Consider the following 23521-nt stretch of genomic DNA (forward strand, 5'->3'; position numbering starts at 1 on the left):
CGGTGCGGGGGAAGTCACATGGCTCCCCCCCTTACACTGCAGGAAGACAAACCGGCTTTGTGTCGCTTTCCCTCTTTTCTATTTCCTCTTCTTTCTCAATGACAATAGGTTCGACCGAAGCTCCCAGGATGCCGGAACCAACGTCTCCCGGAACTCCAACCGCCCGTTATAGCAAGCATATCATCGTAGGACCAAGTATAGGACCATGTGGGAGCAGAAGCTGACTGTCGACAGTTGACTACGTACCCCGGACAAAGCGGCATTGAGCCAGTACCATTGGAATGGGGTGCGCCCGATGCCAAGGCGCGAGGACCGGTCGTGGTCTCCCGCAGCGGCAATTTGGTCAAGCGCCGAAACGCCATCGGTGCCCATGGCGGCAGCTATAGCATTTACAATGCGCTCGCCATTGCGGCCGGTGACCTTGATGCAGACTTTCGTCCTGACTTGCGAAACAGTGAGCCGGTTTTTAATTTCCCGGCGCAGGCTGCTTGGGCGGACAAAACCAAGATTGTGTCGATGGATCCTTACGGCCATGATATCATGAACCAGTACAAGGAGGAGCTGGAGGCTGGCTGGGATATTCGGCCCACAATGGCGGTGACAAGAGCTAATATGAAGCTGGCAGAGATCGCGGAATCTGTGCGCAATGGGGAGCTTGGAGTAGACGGTAACATAGTGGTTGATTCCACGGGCGAAGTCCGCGTGACAAAGGTCGCCGTGGAGCCGGTTTGGTACCTTCCTGGTGTGGCTGAGCGATTCGGTGTTGATGAAGGTACTCTTCGCCGGACTCTCTTTGAGCATACCGGTGGTAGTTACCCGGAGCTTATCACCAGGCCTGATCTCAAGGTATTTCTACCTCCGATTGGGGGCTTGACTGTCTATATCTTTGGTCCCCCAGAACGCGTTGCAGACGAGAATGTCAAGCTGGCTCTTCGGATTCACGATGAGTGCAATGGAAGTGATGTATTCCAGTCTGACATTTGTACGTGTCGACCCTACCTTGCTTTTGGTATCCGAGAAGCAATCCGAGAAGCCCAGAACGGCGGCAGTGGCGTGGTCATCTACTTCCGCAAAGAGGGTCGTGCACTGGGTGAGGTTATCAAGTACCTGGTTTACAATGCACGAAAGCGCGGTGGCGATACCGCGGATAAGTACTTCACTCGGACGGAGAATATTGCCGGTGTGCGAGATGTATGGATCCCCGAACCGTCCGTCAAAACTTGGCACTAATCACTGTGTGTAGATGCGATTCCAAGCTTTAATGCCGGACATCCTTCATTGGCTCGGCATAAAGAAGATCGACCGGATGTTGTCCATGTCAAACATGAAGCACGACGCCATTGTTGACTCTGGAATCAAGATTTTGGAACGGATTCCCATTCCTGAAGAGATGATACCCGACGATTCTCGCGTTGAGATCGATGCGAAGATCAACTCTGGCTACTTTACCACCGGGAAACAATTCACAATGGAAGAGCTAGCTCAAGTACGAGGACGTGGCTGGGAGAAGTGGGAAGATATATCAGTAAGTTTGCCCAAATTAGGTTGGCTCCAAGGTTAGGCTAACACATGTCTTCAGCATTAAATTTCAAACTTGAACGTGTTTGAGGTCTTGTGAGGCCAAATTCGAAGCGGGGAACCTCAAGTCCAGATCACTTAGATTCTCTGCAGCTATATATCAAATTCTCCAATTCTCAGTCTTTGAGGGCGATCCTCGTAGTCTTCATCTTGTATTGGCCTTTTATTTTCTTTACCTTGATCAACAATCATCTGTTCTTTTGTAGTCTGCCCAATGTTACCATGTTGGCGATGAATTGGAGGGTCCGGGCCCCGGGCTGTCAATTCAATCAGCTTAACCGTGTACCAATCGCGGTACCGCTATGGCTTTGTCGTTGTTTTAGGCTTCTGAAAGAATATATTCAATGCAGTTTTCGGAGATTATGAATTCCTGCGGCTCTCAGAGGAAGATCGTCGGCGCAGCGGGCATAGGGCTGGGAGGATGCTGCAGGTTTATGGCAGTTAAGGCTACTCATAAGTCCGTGGAGTCTGCGGAGTGCATCTCGATAGTTGTCCACTTGTTCTCAGACACTGACTTGAAACTCAATGAGAAATCCTATTTGAGAAGATAGAAGAAATAACACGCCTCCTACGAAGTCGCAAAGTAATCAGCACATGCTGGGACTTTCAATGACTCTATTATTCCGTCCATAGATACGTGCAAATATTCTCCCCAGGTCCACTAGTGCCGAGTGTTGACTGATTCGACACCGAAGAGGCTCAATGACGCAGGATTTTACTATCTCGTTGATCTTCTAGTGCTGGAGGGCTGGGCATTGACGTACGTCGCGTGGGTTTCCAAGGACCATTGCGTAGTTTTTTCAGTCAGGTTACCCTGTTGACACCAGAGTTGTGGCCCACCGCTCATATATTGGATGAGAGTAAGGTCCTATTCGTTCTGGTTGCCGTCCTAAGGAGTTCCGGCCGTTCGGAGGCAGCAGAAGTGGGGACACTAAACGATCAGATAAGATCATCAGGTTCAAAACGAGTTTTCCTCTGCCCTGCCAGGCAAGCACCTCTCGTTTCAAATATTGTGTAGCTAGCTTAAAGACTTAGGACTAGAAATTAGGATCACTCTGCATATGTATTCGATATCCTGGAACTGTCGGATTTATAACACAGCCTCAATGCCCCCTTTTATCTTGAATCACATGAGAATTCCTGACTCATCAGGGATGGTGGAGCGTTCCAGTCCAGTCAAAGCGATTTAAAGTTACCATACATTTACGCCAGTGAGACGGGAGGTTGGATGGCATAAACTGCTTATTAAGCGTATGTTACATCTCAAGTACCAGATTCCGCGTCTCCCGAGAGCCGGAAGTGCAGCGAGCCGCGATCATACGACGGGCTAAAATTGACCCCATCCTGCACTCTCCAGGCCCAACAGGGCGAGGCCACCATTTTCACCTCACCGTTTGAGCTACGTCCGATTTCGCGTGACGTACAATTTGGTCCACGAATAGCATCACTTGGTGCTGGGTCCTCTGCCAGGGATGGTCAATTGATTGGGTCCCCTTTTGAAAGAGCCCACACTCTTAACTCGATTGGGTATCTGCGACTGCCCTGTCCCCTGCGAACATCTGTCTGCCTTTATTCTTTTGCATCACCCCTCCAAGTGGCGAGTCTCCAAAGAAAAGAACCCTGAAAGTCAAGGCCTTTTACCACTTTTGCGGTCAAGTAAGTGCTGTCAAATGTTTTCTTATTCTCAGCCTCTCGTCTATAGATCAGTCTTCATATGATGCATGCGAAGAAGCGGGGGCAATTGGGGCTTAACAGCTATCAATTTTGTGCCCGTTTGATCATCCCCAAACCTGACTAACATTTACAGTAGAACCATTTTTGGTGGCTACCGACTTTAGCTACTGGTTTTGAAGTCTCTGCCTCCTTAAAACCCCCCACCGTGGATGCCCGGGCATCTTGTCTGCTCCTGGTATGGATAACGATTTTCAACTCTTTTCGCCTCGTCAGCAAATGAGCGAGGCGAACAATCCCAACCCCTATCACCAGTCTTCAGAGAATGTCAACCAGGATTGGACAGAGTGGATGCGATGGGATGAACCCATGTTCGCCGACAATGATCAGAAAGATGTCAACCCCTCAATGAACTTGCCAAACTTCTCTCCGATTACGACTATGAGTTCTCCAAATCAAATGGACCCGAAGGACTTCTCCCCCATCTTCCCCTTGGTTTGATGAAAATCCCAGCAGAGCCTGAGGATATCGGCCGCTTCAATAGTAACGCAAGATCTTCCAATGCATCTATTTCCCCCCTCAGACAGGACTAATCTCCCCCATATCGAGTGTGGGTGTGAGCCGAAAGCGAAAGACCGGCAGTGACGATGATACAACCACCCCTAACCCGGCCATTCAGCCTGGCAAGAAAATGCCGGCGAAGAAACGAGCTCACAACGTCATTGAAAAGAGATACCGGGCGAATTTGAACGAAAAGATTGCCGAGCTGCGTGACAGCGTCCCAAGTCTACGGGTGGCTAGAAGCGGTAGCGGTGACTCAAATGAGGAGGAAGACGATGCTGAGGCAGCCCAGGCTGCAGGCAAAATGAACAAAGCTTCGATCCTTTCGAAGGCAACAGAATACATCAAACATCTTGAGATCCGCAATAGACGGCTGGAAGATGAAAACACGGCCTTGAAGAATCGCCTTCGCCAAGTCGATAAAGCAGCCGAGCAAGCGGTCACCTCTACGGCCTCCGTCTCCTCTCCCAGCAATTATACTGCCTCGGGCGAGTCCAGTGGCACCTCGCCAAGCGTTTTCTCCCAGCCCGAGGAGTTAGCTGAGTCCCCATCGCCTTCTCAGAACCCTCCAGAGGGTCTCATCAAAGTACCTGATGCGTGGAAGCGGATGCGAGCGGAAGGCCAGCGGGGGGCGTTTGCCGAGTCATATATCAACACCTCGACCCATACGGCTCCAGACTATGGCCGGGAAGATGGTAGTCGTCGCCGCTCTAGGATGCCCCCTAAGTACATGCTCGGAGCTCTTGCTGGACTCATGGTTCTCGAGGGCTTCGGTTCTGACAAATCCGAGTCAGAAGAAAAGGGGCTCATGGCCCTCCCGTTGAATTTTGTCAGAGGCCTCCATCCGACGAATCTTCCGCATCTTCAACGCTGGGAGTTCCATGTGAGACACTTCTATCAGTCGTGGCATGCACGGGCGATTTCAAGCTTCCTCCTGCTTGCCACACTCGTCGTAGGTAGTGCCTTTATTGTTTTCGTCTACCTCTTCAATACCCAGCCCGTCACCAAACGTCCGTCCGTGAAAGCAGTGTCTGAGGGCAAAAACGCTGCGCCTACCTCCAGTGACTTCCGCCGGCAAGCCTGGCTTACCAGTGTGCAAAGAGTTGGGATTCCGCGGCACCGTTTCTTCCGCGAATGGTATGTTGTCACTTCGCGTTGCTTCGAGTATGTGTTGCGATGCCTGATGGGATGGAAATTCTACTCTTGGGCCACTGGTATTACAGAAGAGGACGAAAAGGGCCGAGTGAAGACTTGGGATATTGCCATTGACGCGCAACTTACTGGTGGTGATGCTGAAATTAGCAAGAGTCGCCTGGTCCTCACCATCTTTGCAGCTGGAACACTTCCTAGCAGCCCCATGAGAATGATTCTGAAAGCAATGCATGTGCGGATACTTCTTTGGCAAGTTGGGGAGCATGGATCATGGTCATTCAAAGTCTCGAACGATATCGCTCGTGCCCTTGCAAACTACCAATGGAACGTCGCCCGTGAAATCAATGACGCGCTACCGGACGGCCATCCAGACGAGCTCCCTTGTCACCTTGCTGCCTTGGTCAAGCTAGATTGTGACGATGTCATGATCGACTCAATCATTCAACGAGCCGTCAACCTCACGTGGAACCGACCAACCCAGGAAGGAGCAGGGGATGATGAGGTCCTTTTGGATGTCGTTGAAGAGGACCCTGCTATCCAGTGCTCTGTGGATGCGCTTGCCGCGTGGTGGTCTAGTCACCTCCTCCAGACCGCCCTTTTGAATTATTTGCAAGCCAGCGAGGGCGGACCTGTCTCCAAGGCGAGCCGAGACGCTTTCAAGCAAAGTATTAAGATGGCTCTGGAGGTTGCACCTCGTCTATCTGCAGCTTACACCCGTGCACTTGTTATGAAGGCAGTGTTCTTTGAACAAGGCCGCATCCAGAATGTAGGAGCTGTCCTCGCGACTCTTCCTCGTGACAAGCGTAAGGACGAGTGGAACCAATCTACGAACTTCCTCGATTCTTCGCTCCCTGTTTCAGTGCGTGACGAGATCTCTCTTGCTGTTCGATGTGCCATGATCGCTGCCGTGATCACCGCGCGATCTGCCGGCGATACCTCTCTGCCAGCCTCCTTTACTATCCAAAAGGCAATCAATTGGTTCAACCAATTACCGATCGATCCTGTCGAGTTGAGTCTAGTTGGTTTCTCGGCAGTATATCATCTACTTCACCTCCTTGCCTCCGATGTCGATTACATTGCTTCCTCTGACTCGTCTTCTCCGTCTGCGGCCGCATCGGAAGCTGCATCATCTGCTGACGATGAAGCTGAAGAGAAGCCCAAGGCTTTTGAACATTCTAAGAGTACTACCCGCAAGCTCGCCGTCTGCCCCCGCGATGTTCCTAACGTGGGCCGTGTTTCGGCAGAACTCATTTATTGGGCTCGACACGCTTACAACCCGGCGTTCTACGGTTTCTCCTCCAGTCTCGTGGATGTCATAGTCAAGTCTTGTACTACCGTTTGCCAAAATGCCGGTATCAGCGTGGAAGGCTTCATTCGGAGCCCACCGGGGCCCGCGCTTTCCCGAAAGCGAAAGTCTCGTCGCCGTCGTGGCGGTTCCAACCAATCGTCCCAGAGCGATGTTGATCAGGAATCCATCGATACGCGGTTGAATAAGAAACATCTCCGGCACGGAAGCTCTGCCAGTAATGATACAGGCTACGGTAGCCTCAGTCTCGACGACGACATGCAATCAACACCTCGGGTGCCTGAAAAGGTAGATGAGGGTCGGAATTGATCGCGGGTTTGAAAATTAGCCCGGGGGGGTTTTGTAACAGCGCTGGCGTTTTCGGTTTTCATATTCGGGCTTCCACTCTTGGATTGGGTGACACGGGTAGGCCTTAGCATACAAATGGGGGGGGTGTTATGTTCAAGTTCCGCTTCTGTGTAGAAATATCAACGATCGTATTATATCAAAATCCTCCCACCCTGTGCTCCTTCTTGTACGTCGGCTCCGACTCTTAAAAGATCCCTTAGTCCCGATCAACCTTCCCTCCTTGGCGTTCTCGCAACGTGCCCGCCTTGCCCTATCGGGGTCGTGACGTTGCCTCGTCAGCGCTTCGATTAGTCTCAGGGGGATCCTAGCTGGGATTATTGTGATCCGGTCCGGTTGGCTGACGCCCCCTAAATCCACCCCGAGCCACTGCGGACATGCGGACCTCATGTTGTGTCGGGATATCCCCACATCTGGTGAGCGAGGCTCCGAGACTTTCTGCCCCCAACGTTTGGCACTAGTTAAAACAGTCCCATAACCCTGGGTTTCGGCCCAATGTTTGACCGCACTATTTCTTCCTGCACCCCAAAACGATATCAGTAGCTTGCGAACCTAGTAACTGCCCTTCTGCGACGGGAGGGTTCCTGCGAGTGTGCGATCAGCATTTTCCCGTGCCCGATTGAGAGTCCTCGGCCGACACCCGACTTGGTACAGCATATATAGAGTGGCTAGGAGCCTGTGGTTTCCAGCTTGAACATTGGGATTTCGTGTTAGAACCTCCCGTGCTGAGGCCACTAGCACTTGAGTATTTCCAGGGGGACCGAGCTTACACCATGCCGCCCTTCAAGGTGATTATCGTCGGCGGAAGCTTGTCGGGTCTGGTCTTAGCCAAGATCTTCGAAGAATACGGCATTGACTACGTGTTACTTGAAAAGCACGAGAAGGTTGCGCCGCATCTAGGCGCGGGATTCGCTCTCTGGCCCAACGGGCATCGAGTGCTGGAACAGTTAGACTGTGTCGAGGCCCTGGAAAATGCGAACGGGCCGGTCAACAACCTGACCGCGTACGACTCGAACGGCGTCCTCCGTGATGACCGGCCAAGTTATGGCGATTGGAGCCGAGCTATGTAAGTTGAGGTGAATCTCAGCAGGGGTGGGATCTAACACTTGGCAGGCTCGGGGATCAAGTGCGCTTTATGGAGCGTCGCGATGCGGTGCAGGGAATCTGGGACGGCCTCAAGGACAAGTCGAAAGTAATTACTGCAACGTCGCTGGTCAAGATCACGTGTGATGCGGATGGCGTCACGGCAGAGGCATCGGACGGCCAAGTCTTCCATGGTGATATTATCATCGGCGCAGATGGAGTGCATAGTCGCGTCCAGCAGGAAATGCAGCGGATTGCTGCAGCAGACAGGCCCGGCTTTGACTTGTTTCCCGACAAAGATGGTCAGTTTATAAATTAATTTGTTGAGGGTGTGCGCTGACTATCTAGGGTTTAGGCATTGAATGCAGTTACAGTGGGGTCTTCGGCGTGGCCCAAGGCGTGGACGGCATCAGTTCGTCGGAGGCAGTACGAACATACGCAAAGGGCCGCAGCTACATTGCGTGTGGAGGCCCGGATAAAATTGTATACTGGATTTACCAGTTCAAAAACGAAGGTGGCAAGACCACGCAAGGAAGAGAGATCCCCCGATACACGATGGAAGACCGCGATCGTTTAGTGGCGAGGCATATCAATGATCAAATCAAGCCAGGCATTACACTGGGCGATCTCTTCAACAACTCTCCTCAATCGACTCTAGTGCCTCTTGAAGAGGGTGTACTCAAGACATGCTACTACCGCCGTATGGTGCTAGCAGGAGATTCGTGGCATAAGGTTCGTCCTCCAGGCGGGATTGTACAATTCATCCTTTGCTGACAATCACCAGATTCATCCGATAAGCGGTTTAGGCGGCAATAGCGCAATTCTGTCGGCAGCGTCACTGGGGAATCAACTCCATGCCTTCATTGGGAAGAAACCCAGCGAGGCCGATCTTCAGAAGGCATTCCAAGCCTACCAGAAAGAACGAACGTGGCACGTTCAGGCTGTTGTCAAGTTTGCTCACTATTTGCAAGTTTCTGATGCACTGGACAGCCCATTGAGTTTATTTATGAAGCGGGTTATTCTCCCTCTCATCCCCTCTGCATCGTTCTTGAATATGCATGCCACTATCCTTGTTCCATCGATTCGTGTAGACCACGTCCCCTTCCCAACCGGGCGCGACTGGTCCCATTCGAGGACGAGGTCAAAATCAAGCCTGCTGATCGCCCTCGTCTGATCAGCCTGGTCTGGATAGCTCTGCTCGTGGCCGCATTCTGGCTACTATATCCTCTTCAGCAGGTATCTGAGCTGAACTCCACATGGACAACATCTCCCTTGCCGAGACTGCGAAATGGCTTTGAAATCGACATATCGCTGTATCTCCAGCTCTCCCTAACCGCAATCACCAGTATCATGTGTCTTGAGTCGTACAGATTGTCGTTTTCAGTGCTGAGCATTCTGGGATCGTGAGTACTGCGTCACCCGTTGCCTTTTTTTTTTTTATTCCTTTTTCTGTTTCTTTTTCTCTTTTGTGGCTAACCGATACTACCAGGGTAATCCCTTTCGGGATAGCGTCGCTTTTCATGAGCTGGACCGCCGTCTTGCCTGTGTACTTTGGGCTTTTCATTTTATCCTCTGCAACGAGGCCATTCTACTACCCCAGTGCGCGAGCTCTAGATTTGGCGATGGTCCAGGCCCTGGTTCCTGCCTATTTGGTCACCTACCTCCCGCCTTTGGCCTGCACGTTTCTCTCCCCACATTGGCGACAAAGGCCTGGACCATCGCTCATGTTGCGCTCCCTCTCATGCTACGACTCTCCAAAAGAATCGTGGAGCGTGGGTGTGTCATCCCTCGAGGCCCCGAGGCGCAATATGGCAAACTCGACCTGGTGCCTTTAACGGGCTTCTTGCGGTTGCTTTACATGGTTCAGATGATCACCTCCCTTCTTGCTAGGAGTGTTTTTGTCAACAAAGTATACACCTTACTCCAGGAGGGAGGGCTCAATAAGCTGGATGGCTTGTCTGCCGAAATGTTACTGCTGGAGACTTCGGCCTTGATCTTCTTCTTATTCTCACTGTATGATTTACGTCGAGTCTATCCCGAAAGCAAGGAAGTCTGGATGCAGTTGTTCCAGGTGTCTGTGGCCTTCGTGCTCAGTCCCACCGCAGCGCTTGCCTGGTTCTGGAAGGATCGTGAAGTCCAGTGGGAGGAAGCCCGACAGAAGAAAGTTACCCGAGAGACCAAGCAATAGATGCACGGGGTAGCAGAGGGTTGTGTCGTAACTGCTCCCCTTCACCCTCATTCATCCTGTTTGGACCTCCGGGATTTCGATTACGGATTTCTGACGCCCCAGACTTGGATAGCTCATCAACCACGCCACGTACTTTTGGAATGAATGCCGAATTGGTAGATCTACATATATTTTGATTTTTATCTCTAAGAGAGCTCCTCTTTTTTTTTCTTTTTCTTTTTCTTTTTTTTTTCTCGGCAAAAAAAGAAAAAAACCTTCGTCTTGAAGCTTTCGGCTGGTTGAATTTTCCACTTCTCCAGACAAATAAATGAAGAAATGACGAGAGGGCCGGTACGTCATCTGCGACGTTGGCTCCACCAGCGAACCTTTCCATTGTCCGACGTTGCAGTTGCGTCCCAACATGTCGGGCATGTAAGGTCCCGCGTGTTGAATGTCTCAATCTTGAAGCATCCGGGATTCACGGTCGGCGCGATATGACGGGCTTGACTGGTGCGCAGGTCCTGGCCAAAAACCGGTATTGCGGCCTCCCTGCCCCCGACTTCCTGGATGTAACTGATTCATATATCTCGAGAAATGACACCAGAGGACGAAGAAGACCTGGGGAGTTTGACTGGCGGATCTCCAGACCGGCTTTGGCCACGAGAAGTCGATGTCACCGCAGATGGGGGAGGCTCAACAACATTCCGTTTCCGGACAGGTGGATCGACGATCAGTGATCGGCAGCTACTTGGTATGCACATCCTTGAAATCCTCTGGGGGCTTTCCACTGGACGCATCTGACTTAGTCGAATCATGAACAGGCGCCCATTGCGTAAGTTTTCGGGCCGTAGAAAGGGCCCATCGCGGTAAAAAGCTTAAGATCTAGACTTTGTCTTCGCCAGCCACTCACCGATCGCATAAGGGACAACGAAGATCAGAATTTCCAGCTATCCAAATATCTCAATTCGGAGCTGTTACACTCACGCTTGCGTGGAGAAGAGGAATGACGATGTTTTTGCGTTGAGGTGGGAGATGGCCTCCAGGACCATTGCAGGGCTACATGACGGCATCCACGAGTTTACGCTCGCTAGAAATTCTATTACTCGGTTTCCTCATCGGTAATCCTATTTTCTTCTTTCTCCACTCGCTTGTATCTATAGTCGTACTTTCCACCTCCAAAGGCCGTGCCTTTCTACCATCTGATCCGAGCGTGTGAGGTGTCGGAGTTCGGCGCTGTTGGATGGTTGACGATCTCTCCCTTTCCCTATACTTTCTTCGACACAATAGGTACATGGCAGCATGGGCGTTGAGCTCCAAGGAAATGGCCGTGGAGAGCCACCTATGAACCCGGAGATTGCGATTCCTCTGTTCGTTGCTGGGGGACTCGTCGCTACCTTGTTCCTATACAGGACCGCCATTCGACTTCGTCACCGACGGCGCCTAAAGCTCGCTCTGACGACAGATGACCAGACGCAACTCTCCCAGTCGAATGGCATCAAGGCGAGCCTGAAGAAGCATCTCCTCTATGCGCCCCTTTGGGGCTCACGGCATAGCCGCGAGTTTCGGTTCTTGCGCCTGCACATGGGCTCGCTTCCCCTTCGACTGGAGACCATCTTCTTGGCCATCTATCTTGCTTTGAACTTGATCTTCGTCGTCGTCAAGGTGGATTGGTGGAAAGACTACTCGACGCAGATGTTCCAGCTCAAGTACGCCGCTGGACATTTGGCTGTCATGAACACTCCGGGTCTGGTTCTCAGCGCAGGGCGCAACAACTTCTTGGTCCCGCTGCTAGGGTTGTCGTTTGACACGTTCAATCTTATGCATCGCTGGGTGGGGCGTGTCATCGCCGCTAATGCGGTGATTCACATGGCTGCTGTTCTTGCAAATCAAGCATACGAGAGTACGTATTCCCTCATAAGAGAAATCGCCAAACTTCAAGTCCTGACAAGCTTTTAGATGGGACGGATTACATCCGCTACACCATGTGGCAACAGCCCTTCTACATATCTGGCCTGGTGGTATGTCCATTTCCATTCCCTCCGAGATTTGGCCCCAGGCTCTAACAACTGCCCAGGCAGTTCTAGGATTCGTGGTCATATGCATCCAGTCATTATCGGCACTCCGGCATTCTTACTATGAACTGTTTTTGCATCTGCATATCGCGCTCGCAATCATGTCTTTTGTGGCTCTGTGGTACCATCTCAAGAACCTCCTCCAGCAGCGGGTGCTCTTGGGCACGATAATCCTGTGGGGCCTAGATGTAAGTTTCACCATCCGCGGGTAATGGGCTTGGAGCGACACTGACATCCCGCAGCGCCTCGGTCGAGGACTGATTCTTCTCTGGAGGAACTGCGGCAAGTGTCGCACCACCGCCACCGTCGAGGCCTTGCCAGGATCTGTGGCCAAAGTCGATGTCGAGGTTTCGCGGGCGTGGACATTCCGCCCCGGTCAATACATGTACCTCTACATGCCCTGCTTAGGGCTGTGGACATCACATCCCTTTACAGTTGCTTGGTCATCGGCAGGCGACAACTCTCTCAGCCTCAAGGAGAAGCGCAGCTCCAGTGATTCGTTTGCTGCTCTCATTGGGAAATCGGAAAAGACTACCATGTCGGTTCTCATCAAGGGACAAGACGGATTCACGAAGAAGCTTCTCCGAAAAGCAGAGAAGTCCCCCGAAGGCAAGATTCAGGCCATGGCCTTGGCCGAGGGGCCGTTCGGTACGTACCAAGTTGATATTCGAGTTCCCCGTTCCTTTCTGACGTTCGCCAGGAGGTATTCACTCGCTCAAATCCTACGGATCTCTTCTTTTGATTGCCGGCGGCATTGGGATCACGCACCCACTATCCTACATACACGAAGTCATGACCGACTTCCCCACTCGCACCTCTGCTACTCGCAAAGTGCACCTTGTCTGGATGGTCCGAAGTCTAGGTATGATGACCCGCTTCCCACACGCGGCTTCTACCAAAGCCCCCTTGCTCACATGTCAACAGATCATTTATCATGGATCCAAACTTGGATGCTCGACGTATTGAGTCACGACGCTCTGAATTCCTCCATCAACACCAAGGGCGACACCTACTTCCAATTCCCGGGACTCATGCTCTCCATCCGCATCCACGTAACGGGCCAAAAGGAAGATGTGGAGGAGTACATTCCATCGCCGGAAACGCCGTGGACGGAATGCGCACCTTCGAACGTTCCGGTTAGCGTGGAATACGGGAAGCCATGCTTCAAGACATTGTTGGAAAACGAAAAGGCGGAGCAAGTAGGTGCCCTGGCGGTCACCGTGTGCGGTCCTGGAGGCCTGGGCGACAGTGTCAGAGAGGCTGTCCGCCATGTACAGGGTGAAAAAACGGTTGATCTTTTCGAGGAGTCTTTCTCATGGTGATTTCACTTGTGGAATGGTTTTACAGAGTCATGCGTATATACAGCTGCAGTCCGGTATAGAATCCTATAAATATTATGTTATTGTCCAAAACCCCCTCGGTCCGCTTTTCTCCTTTTCTTTTTCTGTTCCAGTCCCCTGGATCTCTCTGCCAACTGGGTATTCGAGAGGACAGGAGAGGTGATGAATGCGATGATCAGCACTGCCGCACCTAGGCCGAATTTGGTTAGAACACGCCAAAGTACGATCAGCTAGGGCTTCTTTAGTTTGCAGTCAAATTACATACCATGCAGGTGTCGACAAAACACGAAAGCAGCACGGAGGACCGCAATAGCAATAATACCCCGTAACACACCCGATGGCACTGGATCGGATGGTCATATTAACCTAAAATTTCCATTCCGCCATGAATTACTAGCTTGGCCTAGTGGATTCCGAATTGGGGTAGTGGCTAACCTCATCGTCTCTCACACGATAGCCGGGGGTTCGATTCCCCCATTCGGAGCTTAATTCTTCAATTTTCTTTTTTTCTTCTCATACACTACTAGGAACCTTTTTTTATCCCCTTGCCCAGGTTCTTCTTATCGGTAGGTTACGTGACCAAGGAAGTGCGATCTGACCACAGTACTCTCCGGGATACAGCGCAGTTGATCGTACTCCATCCGCCAGGTCGTTTTTGTAGTCCCTGTTACCTCGTTGATCATAATTGCTCATCTACCGTTCACCTATCATTTATCACGGATCCATAAATTTAGTGAACACAGTAGATTATATTATCTAACTACTGCCAGTGACAGTGACAAGCAAGGGATCTGCGCCTACCAAGGACTCCAACAACTTGAAGGCATCAGCCTACGCCAAGGGGACTTGAAACCTTGCCAGTATCCGAGTCTAATCATGATATTCTCGTGCTGAAAATAAGGGTCTATGCCAATGCTTGGATATACTTGAAAAATCAAAAAAATAAGGGCGAATTTACTCTGCAAACTCCAGTGCCCACTCCACCATGTCAGTGATCATCGCAGTCACATTGGATGTGCGCGGAATCTCATGGCCGCCTTGATGGCTATAGCACCGTCGATTCTTCGATTCACAGAGCCCAGCTAACTGCAAACTAGCTCCCAAACGGGGATCCTTCGCGCCGTACACATGCACAGTCGGAATCTGAATCTTGAAAGGGCCCTGGAACTCGTCCCGCACTTCCTCCTCCGAGCGTCCCTGCATGAAGGAGTCACCTTTCCATCGCTCGGCTCCCTGGGACATAATAGAGCTCACATCGGCCTGCTTGGTCAGGGCGTCAACCGACGCTTCGTCCCGCGCCAACGCCTCTTGTGTGATATTGAAGCCCAGGGCTTCCAGAACCCGCAGCGATGAAGCGCCGCATATGAAGATGCCCGCCTTGAAAGGAGGGGGCTGGTCTGGTGACTCTTTCTGGTGGAGGAGAAGAAGACTAGAGGCCACAATACTGCCTTGCGAAAAACTCATCACGACATCGTACGGGCCTTTCTTCGCGATGTACTCCTTCAGCCAGTCGACGGCCTTCAGGACCGCTTCGAGGGTGGCCTTTTCCCAGAACCCGTAGTACGGCGGCTGGTAGAACATGTCTACGCCCGGTGCAGCTGTTGTCTCATTTGGGCCGTTCACAAAATCAAATTGGACATTTCCGATGGAGAGCTGGGACCGGATGTTTGCTGTGGGGGCCGGTTAGAATGTGCCTGCTGGCGAGCCGGGGGGGGGGGGGAGTTTTACAGGTTTGGGACTCGAACACCTTGGCGCTTGTGCCTTTGCCGTGCAGGCACAGGACCCTCATTGTGATCGACGAGGGTCAGTTGGTCGCTTCAAAGAGGAGGACTTGTGGATGTAGCAGATACGCCCTCGAATGCAGTCCGGAGGGCGTGCCACCCCTCGATAGTTGGGGGCGAAAGGCGTCGCAATCACGACTGCGATACCAGTACTTTTCTTCCAAGGTCGATGGCCTATGCAGTCAATCTTGGGAAATTTTAACCGAGAGATATCCTCGCCCACTGGTATCTACTTGGTCACTACGTTACATGTACAAAAACACTCTATCCTAATTTAATGCGAATGAGAGAAGGGTTAGCTAGAAGAAATATATTTTCAATCTCGAGCTTAGGCAGTAAGGGGAAATAGGATGTTGGAGGCGAGTTTCCTCGGAGATTGAAACTAGCTGAGAGAGAGATCAGATGAAATAGGAAACTCTATATTTAACCTGGAGTCTTGGGAAGATCATCGTAAAGGTATACTTCGCCCATCCGATCACCTCTGGATGAGTCAAACGCTAAGTCAGCAGCTCTGCGGTGGACCGGTGGGACGAAGAGCACGACATACAGTCCACTCTTAAAAAAGTTCGATATACGCAGTGACTTCTTATTCTTGCCCAATTTTCATCTGATACCCAAGGGTCCAAGAATATACATTCCTCCTCCATCAAACTGCCCCCACCATACTTCAATTGGCCTCCATCATGTCTAACGCGATCTACCTCGGAGTTGTTGGTACAGGACCCCTCCATATTTTTAATTTTTGGACCAATGCCCTCCAGATCATAATACTAATCCAAATCTACAGGCGTGGGCGGCGTGGGCACCGCATTCCTCTCTCAGCTCGCCCGCCTCCCCAATGCTCCCAAGCTTGTCCTCCTTGCTCGCTCATCGCAGACTCTCCTCGCGCCGACACCGGCCTACTCCCCCGCCATCCCCGCGGCCGACTGGGCTACCGCATCTGCAGCTCCCTCCTTGACCAAGACCGGTGCTATGCCCGCAGAGGAAATCGCAACATACCTCGCCTCAGCTCCTGGCCGCGCAATCCTGGTCGACAACACCTCCGATCTGAACCTGGCTAAGGCCTATCCCACATTCCTCAAGAAGGGCATCTCTGTCGTGACGCCCAACAAGAAGGGGTTTTCCGACGACCTGTCCCTGTGGAAGGACATCTTCGCCTCCGCAGCCGAGGGCAAGGCCCTCGTCTCACCACGAGAGCACCGTTGGAGCCGGCCTGCCCGTCATCTCCACCCTGAAGGACCTCGTCGCAACCGGCGACCAGGTTACCCGCATCGAGGGTGTTTTCTCCGGCACTCTTTCCTTCCTCTTCAACACGTTCGCCCCAGCATCCGGCTCCTCCAATGCCCAATGGAGCGCCGTCGTGGCCCAGGCCAAGGAGCTCGGCTACACTGAGCCTGACCCCCGCGACGACCTGAACGGCATGGACGTGGCCCGCAAGCTGACTATCCTGGCCCGCCTGGCTGGCCTTGATGTCGCGCGCCCCGACTCCTTCCCGATCGAGTCGCTCATCCCCAACGAGCTGGCCGGTTTGCCTTCATCGGCGGACGGTATCGCACAATTCATGGCCCGCTTGCCCGAGTTCGACGCCCAGATGGCTGGAATCAAGGAGGCGGCCGAGAAGCAGGGTAAGGTTGTGCGCTACGTCGGCAGCATCGACGTTCCCGCGAAGAAGGTCAAGGTTGGCCTGGAGTACTTCGACAAGGACAGCGCGATTGCTGGTCTGAAGGGCAGCGACAACATCATCAGCTTCTACACCCAGCGGTACGGTGCGAACCCTCTTATTGTGCAGGGTGCCGGTGCCGGTGGTGAAGTTACTGCTCACGGCGTCACTGCTGATCTGGCCAAGGCCATTGAGCGCCTGAAGTAAGAATCTTGGGTAGGATATGTGCAGATATCGAAATAGGAACGGGATTTGTGAGCTCCAAAAAATGAACAAGGACGGTGAAACCCATAATTAGCGCGGGATATAGACAAAATGAACATACCTGTCAGGATCGTCCAAAGGCCTTGACAGCATCACCCCACACATCTGTGCTTTTGTAAGCGTGCACTTCAGGTACATTCCCTTTCGTAAAGCCTTCAATTGCTTGCGCCAAATTTCCTCATCTAGACCGTCGTCCTTGATTTGTTGGGGTATGTCAGGTCATTAGATCGGGGTCCGAAACTAGAAGAATCTGCTGCTCTCGAATAGACGTCGCATCCATCAAAGCCTCTCATATTATGCGCCTGAATTGGTATAGTATGCAATACAGATAACCAAGTCCGATATCCTGTAAAACAAGCTCATCGAGTATTCCCCGAGAGAAACCCCAACACCATAAGCGCCATAAACAAATAAACCCCACGCTGAAGGCGAAGATAGAAACCATGACCATGCCAAGGACAATGATAGACGAACCCCTCACGTCGAATCCCACGTCCGCTCAGCGACCCGGAGCTTTAATTCCGCCTCACTGGAATGCACCCGCGCGTCCCCCACTGGAGCCGCATTCTCTTTCCCTGCCTCCCCGCCCGTTCCGCTGGCAATCCCCCTGCTGTCATCGCTCGGATCTGTCTCCACGCCGCGTAGGCTGAACGCGCGGCGCTGGCCATCGGGCCGTTCGTTGAGGCTCGGCGCACGAGGTCTTTGCTGGCCGCGCGTGCGGCCGCCGATGTATGGCAGTTCCCAGAGTACGAGGCGGAAGAGGTAGATAGCGGCGTCGATGATGATGAGGACTGCCCACGGGGCGATGGTGATGAGGCCGAGGAGGAACTGGGAGGCAAGAGTGAGTAGGTCTCCGGAGAGAAAGGGGGGGAGTTGAAGTAGACGTACGAAGACCCGCACAGCCCAGCTCTCAACCTGGATGAGCTGGGGCGGGAGGATGGAGTACCATGCCATGGACGGCAGTGGATGGTGCGCACCAGGGGATTGAAAGTTTAGAAGTTGGTAAGATGGTTTGATTGGATCCTCTTTGTTCTAGTCTATTGGGATCTGGCGGAACTGGGCGAGCTGGAGCTCGGACTGGTGCTCCCCCGCAGCTGGGATTCCAGGAATGACAGAAGAGGAGCTTCGAGGCAAGAAAAAGAGCGCCAATGAGGCAATCTGGTGTGGCAACTCCGAGATCTTCCCCCGCAGAGGCCCAGCGGAGAGAGTGAGTGGTTTCGCTGTCGACACAATGGGTATATGCAAGGCGGTGTCTCGGGGCGACAGCGGAAAAGAGTTGGGCTTGCTTGGTTGGGAGTTTGCGGGGCAGTTGGAATAATTCGAGTTTCAAAGCACAATCCCCAGATTCCATAAATTCTGGCAGCCTGGAGATCGAACGGGTGGAGCTATGTGGTCGAGGCCGAGGCCCCATTTGTCTAGCCCATATGCGGGGAAAGTAGCAAGGTCGTCTACAAGCTCGCTATTAATCTGAACCGGGGTGCTCGGAATGAATATGTGTATCTGATTTGTACAGTCCTTTGCGTATCTATAGAGAAAAAGATCCAGACCCGCTTGATGCAAAAGGAGTAGAAGGAAAGGAGAGGAAAATCGTGGTCTCGTAGCAAACAGACAGCCTCGACATCGGGACATGCTGCACACGCCAAAAACAAAAAAAGTGTTAAGTACAGAACTATTGTGACAAATCTAGAATTATGTATGCAGGCAATGTAGATTTACCGGCCAGCCCGGTAAGCCTCGTAGGAAATATCCTCTTCCTCTTGCTCCAGGGGCCCGTACCCACCAGTGCGCCAGCGATCGAGCGGGTTTGAGAGCTCACTCTGCCCCGGAGTTTGGGCATTGCTGAGAAGTCGCGACTCACTCTCGTTGGAATGCCGATACAGCCCGGGGACGGAGTTGCTGCTGACCTCCCGAGACAGAGGGACACGGAAGGCAGGATGGACCAGCTCGGAGGTTTCACTAGGCTCATGACCTTCATGGAGCTTGAGGACGGACATAGATGGCAGAGATGGTGCAGGAGAGGAGGCGCGAGATGAGCTGGGAGACCATTCGCCACCCAGCATGCTGCGAGGAGTATGGGATCGCTCGGTGATGAGATCTTCCGGGCGTCCGTAGATCCCTCCGCCGAACTCCTCGCGGAAGTCGGCGCGGTTCTTGTAGTAAGAGAAGTCCAATTGGCTCTCTGGAACGACTTCGAAGGGTGCTGGTTCGGCTTTTCCCGGTTGAGATGCGTTCATTGGGTTCATAGCTATGTCTGAGTATTCGCCAGCCACATCATGGTGCTCCAGGCGACCTGCGTAGATCTCCTTCAGAACCTCGGCGGCCTTGGCATGGACCATCGGGGTCATCAGGGGCTTGTAAAGAGCCGGGTGGCCGAATTTTGTGCTGAGTCTCTCAGCACTTTTCTTGCCCGTCTTGGAGCTGCCGAGGGCTTCGGCGTCGGAAAGATCGGCGCGATTGAAATATGTGAGATCATTCTCGAAAGTCCGGCTGCAGTACCACTTGAAGGCCAGCATCAGGAATGGGAGCGGAAGGACGCAGAAAACCATGGTCCAATTGCCCTTATCCTTGGCCACGAAAGCAATGATAACATTGGCAAGGATGGTTCCAAAGACCATTCGATTGAATAGGACACGCCAAAAGGCACCCGCAGATTCATTCTTAGTAACGAAGATGTAAAGAAGGAGATACTTCTTCAACATGGCGTCGACACCGAAGTATAGGGCGGTGACGGGTAGCACAATGGGCTGCAGAGTGGCAAAGCACATAGCAACAGTTGCGTAGAAAAGGAAAGAGTTGTAGTAGCTGGCATAATCAAAGGGCTGTGGAGCAGTCCACTCGATCGCCTGGCGCGGCGTAGGGGAGAGGAAAGTCTTGGAGAACCAAACCCAGAACAGGGTGATCATTTGGACCAGGTCGATAGCAGCTCCCAGGTTGCGCTGGAGGATATAAGTGACCCAGAAAGGTGACACACCGCACAGCGCACTAATGACCTTATAATAGATATTACTCTCCACAATAGCTTGCCAAGCACCCTCGTTATTTTGAGTCTTCTGAATCACGCCGGACACGAACAGCCACGCCGCGGAGAACAGGGAGAAAACGATCAAGTTGTTGAAAACAAAAAAGGCATACAGTTGGGCCAAGACGTGCCGCTCACGCGATGTTTTCGTTTTACTGCCGGCTTGGATAGCCAGGCGTCGAAAAATAACCGGAAGCACCAGGTAGAAGAGAGAAGTGATCGCAGGACCGGCAATACCCTGAACCGCGGCCCATACGTGGGGGTTCGCCTCCAATTGGGTCTGGAAAGCAGGCCATACACGACCCAGGTTATTCAAGTCCGACAAGAAGATCGCGATCATTGCGTTAGGTGCGATCCACAGCAATGTCAGGATAGTAACCCAGATAAAGTTGATGAAGCTCTTCCACCTGCGCGAGGACTTGGAAAGCGGCAGATTGTCCCAGATCAGATCACTTGGCCGAGGAGCCAGAGTGATGGTAGTTCCCTTGGGGTGCTTCCGGCGAGCAGCCCACGCCACCGCATGAGCATGCTCTATGCTGTCCCAACTGGCAAATCCGTATGGCATAGCGTCCCGACGGTCGATTACAGCCCGTCCGTGCTTGATCTCTTCCTCGAGGACTCGGATGCGAACAGTCAGAAAGTCGATCGCATCCACCTTCCCATTGGGGTGCTTGCTGCGTTGGCTCTTGGGAGGGCGGATCATCGGACGTTGCGCAGGGAGGTGATCAGGGCGTTTGAGATATTTCGCCAGGATGCTCTCCAGCTGGCGAACAGCTTCTTCGTGCTCCCGAATCAAACGGGGAAGAGCCCGGGCGTTACGGGCGATGGCGGCGCGGGGGAGGGAAGCGGTTGGATTGACCTGATCAGTGAGTCGCAGGATCCCCTCGTCCGAGCGATCTGCTCGAGGAATATCGGTGATCATGAGAGTTCGTGCATGCATGCTGCACTGATACTCGGAGCTTTGGAAGTACTGCCTCCGCAAATCCCGCACAGCTTTGTAGTTCCTCCAGAGAAACCACACAATAATAATATCAAACGCCCACGCACAAGCTACCTGACTCCAGATCGCGGTCGGGTTCTGGACGTAGAGCGGGGTCATGTTGGAGAAGAATGTAATGCCTTTCGAATCGCTGTTGCCCTTGCTTTCCGTCAGATTCACCGGAATCATGACCACGCAACCAATCAAGGACAGGAAGATGAAGATATTACGGCACATCTTAGTGAAGCGGAGGAATATAGTGGCATCCAGGCCAACGGTTTCAACGAGTTGGGGTTCACGGGTATAGATGACCGGGCGGATCCAAGAGAAGAAACCCTTTCCCACCGGGGGAGGACTATGTTTCTTATCTGCATGTTTGACTTTCGGAGCGTAGACGAGGGAGTGACGAGGGCGGACGAGGGAGAAGACGATGGCTAGAGCGAGTGTGAGGCCGAGGGAAGTACCCAGGGAGGCCCAGACGGCACTGGTGGCGAACTGACCGCGGTTAGCATCGACGGTATACTACAAGAAGACTAAAGAGACTCAGAACGTACTTGAGACGAAAATGGATTGGCAATTAGATTCAGGAACTCGCTGGTCCCCGATTGATCGCGGGCCTGAAGGCCCTCGTGCAGATCCATCTCGGCCCAAATCCCGGTAGGGATGTGAAAAGTAAAATAAAATCACAGAAGAAAAATCACAGAACCAACGAGTGTAGTGACATGGAGGGGAGGATAGGTACTCTTAGAAATTTTGCAAGAGAAAAAAAAAATTGAGGACATTGACACGGCAGATCAAGGCGGGCAATGTGAGACAAGGCGTGCCCCAGGAATGAAAGGGAAAAAAGGTGGGTTCTAGACCTGGAACGTCCGCGCGCTGTCTGTATGGTTAGCCTTCCTTAGCCCTTGTCTATTATTAGACCCGCTGAAGATCCCTGATTACTGAAACTGCGACTTTGCTGGTAGGGTTCTTAGGTTTTACCCTGAACTCCACCGCATGAGAACTGCGCCGCCACAGCGACAGCGAACCCAAGCCTGGGCAACCCCGTTAGGACTCCATCTGAGACCCATAACCCCCACACGACCATAGGAAGACCAGCTGAGGAGGCCTCGTGGCAGACCAATCAGCTAGCGGTCCTCCCAGAGCCGCTATCTGGAACACTTCGAAAAGCCGAGGGGAGACATCGTCCAGGTACCTGACCGCGCTGCTCTTTCTTCAGGGGCTTCGTGCTTCTTGCTTGTTTGTTGTTTGACCTTCTTCGGCTGGGAAAATCTTGAGTTGAGGCCTTGCTGCCTTGACACCTGAGGCCGTAATTTGACAAGATCACGAACGAAACTGCGCCACATTTGCTACTTATGGTTTCTTTGAACAGGGGCAGACTATCATCGGCGTCACACTATTGATGTCATGGGATCCATCATCTGTGCTACCGAGTCCTTTCCAAACACGTGGGAATGAAGACCTGTTCTGATGGCATGAACCAATAATCGATCGCCAAGTCATATCAGTGCTTTCTTCGGTCTTGACGATCTCCTACTATATAGAATCCTTAATCAGTTGACACAAATGAACTGATCTTTTTCGCCGCCCTAGAAAGCATTATTAAGAATATCAGCGAATGCGAATCACGTCCTCAAGATCAAGTGATAGGTATCTCCATTGAGACCCGCTTACCTCGGAGTATTCGTTCTGGAGATCTCTCTCAATTCTAAGTATCTTTTCAGTGGCCAATATCTGATGTCCATTTTCTGAGATCTCCACATGAAACGTTCGTCGGGATCAGCTACGAGACCAACGCAAAATTCTAATCACTACCAGACAGAGGTTTCAGTAGCTATACAGAAGAACATTATCTATTTCCCGCCCCAGGGGGCACATAGCTCCTTGGTTTATTTATAAGAAGAGCGGATCCACGAAGTTTCCCAGACAGTAGCCTGTCAGCAGCATAACTGCGTGACGAATTCTTTTCATATGGCCCGCTGGGATCGTGGTCGCATAGACAACCAAAGGGTTCCTTATGCGGTGTAAGCAGAGGCGATCCATAAGCAGACTAGACGTCCGTATGGATTGGTCTTCGCGATTAGCCGTAGCCCAATCTGGCAAGGGAGGGTAGACTGCGAATGACCATGACAGCTAGATGGCCAACCCCCTGTTCGAATGAGTATTCCAATGCAGAGAGCCCCATGCCTCTGATGATCAAGGTGAGTTCATTTGTCCAAGGACAGAGCTGCGATATAGACCCAGCTGGATACATCGGAGATGAAGCTTCCCAGCTAGATAGCCAAGGCAAAGTTTGCAGCGCCGGAGACATTCAGGGTTATGCATCAAAGGACGACCTGACAGTTGCTCTCGTCTAGTGAATATTCCCAGCCATTAAGGGTCTGCTCCAAGTCCATTGCCGAGATTTCGGCAAAGAGGTTTAATTTCGAGACGGTCTACACGTATGCCTAGGTATGGGCAAGAATGCCAGTCAGACCGACGAAGGCAATGATACCGTTGCAGCGGCAATTTGATGACCCGATGCTCCACCAAAGCAGAGATCT

At 52.2% G+C, this 23521-nt stretch overlaps 8 protein-coding genes across 8 annotated transcripts; 5 read left to right on the forward strand and 3 right to left on the reverse strand.

Moving 5' to 3' along the window:
• Window positions 1-128: 128 nt before the first annotated feature.
• N7468_004810 (putative GTP cyclohydrolase II) lies at window positions 129-1585 on the forward strand (the record flags this gene model as incomplete). The annotated part of the gene is made up of 4 exons (XM_058474107.1): window positions 129-185; window positions 235-1191; window positions 1244-1525; window positions 1580-1585. The coding sequence occupies 4 exons, from the start codon at window positions 129-131 to the stop codon at window positions 1583-1585; spliced, it is 1302 nt and encodes a 433-aa protein (XP_058333110.1).
• A 1904-nt stretch (window positions 1586-3489) lies between these two features.
• On the forward strand, window positions 3490-6577 carry N7468_004811 (uncharacterized protein; the record flags this gene model as incomplete). The annotated part of the gene is made up of 2 exons (XM_058474108.1): window positions 3490-3744; window positions 3833-6577. 2 exons carry the CDS (start codon window positions 3490-3492, stop codon window positions 6575-6577), a joined length of 3000 nt encoding a protein of 999 aa, XP_058333111.1.
• An 809-nt stretch (window positions 6578-7386) lies between these two features.
• N7468_004812 (FAD-dependent oxidoreductase) lies at window positions 7387-9884 on the forward strand (the record flags this gene model as incomplete). The annotated part of the gene is made up of 6 exons (XM_058474109.1): window positions 7387-7679; window positions 7727-7998; window positions 8052-8428; window positions 8481-8783; window positions 8831-9099; window positions 9206-9884. The coding sequence occupies 6 exons, from the start codon at window positions 7387-7389 to the stop codon at window positions 9882-9884; spliced, it is 2193 nt and encodes a 730-aa protein (XP_058333112.1).
• Window positions 9885-11162: 1278 nt separating this feature from the next.
• Window positions 11163-13257, forward strand: N7468_004813 (ferric reductase family protein; the record flags this gene model as incomplete). Its single annotated transcript, XM_058474110.1, has 6 exons — window positions 11163-11763; window positions 11820-11881; window positions 11938-12123; window positions 12178-12583; window positions 12636-12797; window positions 12860-13257. The coding sequence occupies 6 exons, from the start codon at window positions 11163-11165 to the stop codon at window positions 13255-13257; spliced, it is 1815 nt and encodes a 604-aa protein (XP_058333113.1).
• Window positions 13258-14229: 972 nt separating this feature from the next.
• On the reverse strand, window positions 14230-15064 carry N7468_004814 (uncharacterized protein; the record flags this gene model as incomplete). Its single annotated transcript, XM_058474111.1, has 2 exons — window positions 14230-14945; window positions 15004-15064. The coding sequence occupies 2 exons, from the start codon at window positions 15062-15064 to the stop codon at window positions 14230-14232; spliced, it is 777 nt and encodes a 258-aa protein (XP_058333114.1).
• Window positions 15065-15739: 675 nt separating this feature from the next.
• N7468_004815 (homoserine dehydrogenase) lies at window positions 15740-16923 on the forward strand (the record flags this gene model as incomplete). The annotated part of the gene is made up of 3 exons (XM_058474112.1): window positions 15740-15770; window positions 15844-16238; window positions 16294-16923. 3 exons carry the CDS (start codon window positions 15740-15742, stop codon window positions 16921-16923), a joined length of 1056 nt encoding a protein of 351 aa, XP_058333115.1.
• A 534-nt stretch (window positions 16924-17457) lies between these two features.
• N7468_004816 (uncharacterized protein) lies at window positions 17458-17934 on the reverse strand (the record flags this gene model as incomplete). Its single annotated transcript, XM_058474113.1, has 1 exon — window positions 17458-17934. One exon carries the CDS (start codon window positions 17932-17934, stop codon window positions 17458-17460), a length of 477 nt encoding a protein of 158 aa, XP_058333116.1.
• A 758-nt stretch (window positions 17935-18692) lies between these two features.
• On the reverse strand, window positions 18693-21619 carry N7468_004817 (putative DUF221 domain protein; the record flags this gene model as incomplete). The annotated part of the gene is made up of 2 exons (XM_058474114.1): window positions 18693-21473; window positions 21533-21619. 2 exons carry the CDS (start codon window positions 21617-21619, stop codon window positions 18693-18695), a joined length of 2868 nt encoding a protein of 955 aa, XP_058333117.1.
• Between the last annotated feature and the right edge of the window lie 1902 nt (window positions 21620-23521).

Source organism: Penicillium chermesinum (assembly GCF_028974085.1).
Source record: "Penicillium chermesinum strain IBT 19713 chromosome Unknown utg000003l:1.0-5111272.0:1.0-5115320.0, whole genome shotgun sequence".
Taxonomy (NCBI): Eukaryota; Fungi; Ascomycota; class Eurotiomycetes; order Eurotiales; family Aspergillaceae; genus Penicillium; species Penicillium chermesinum.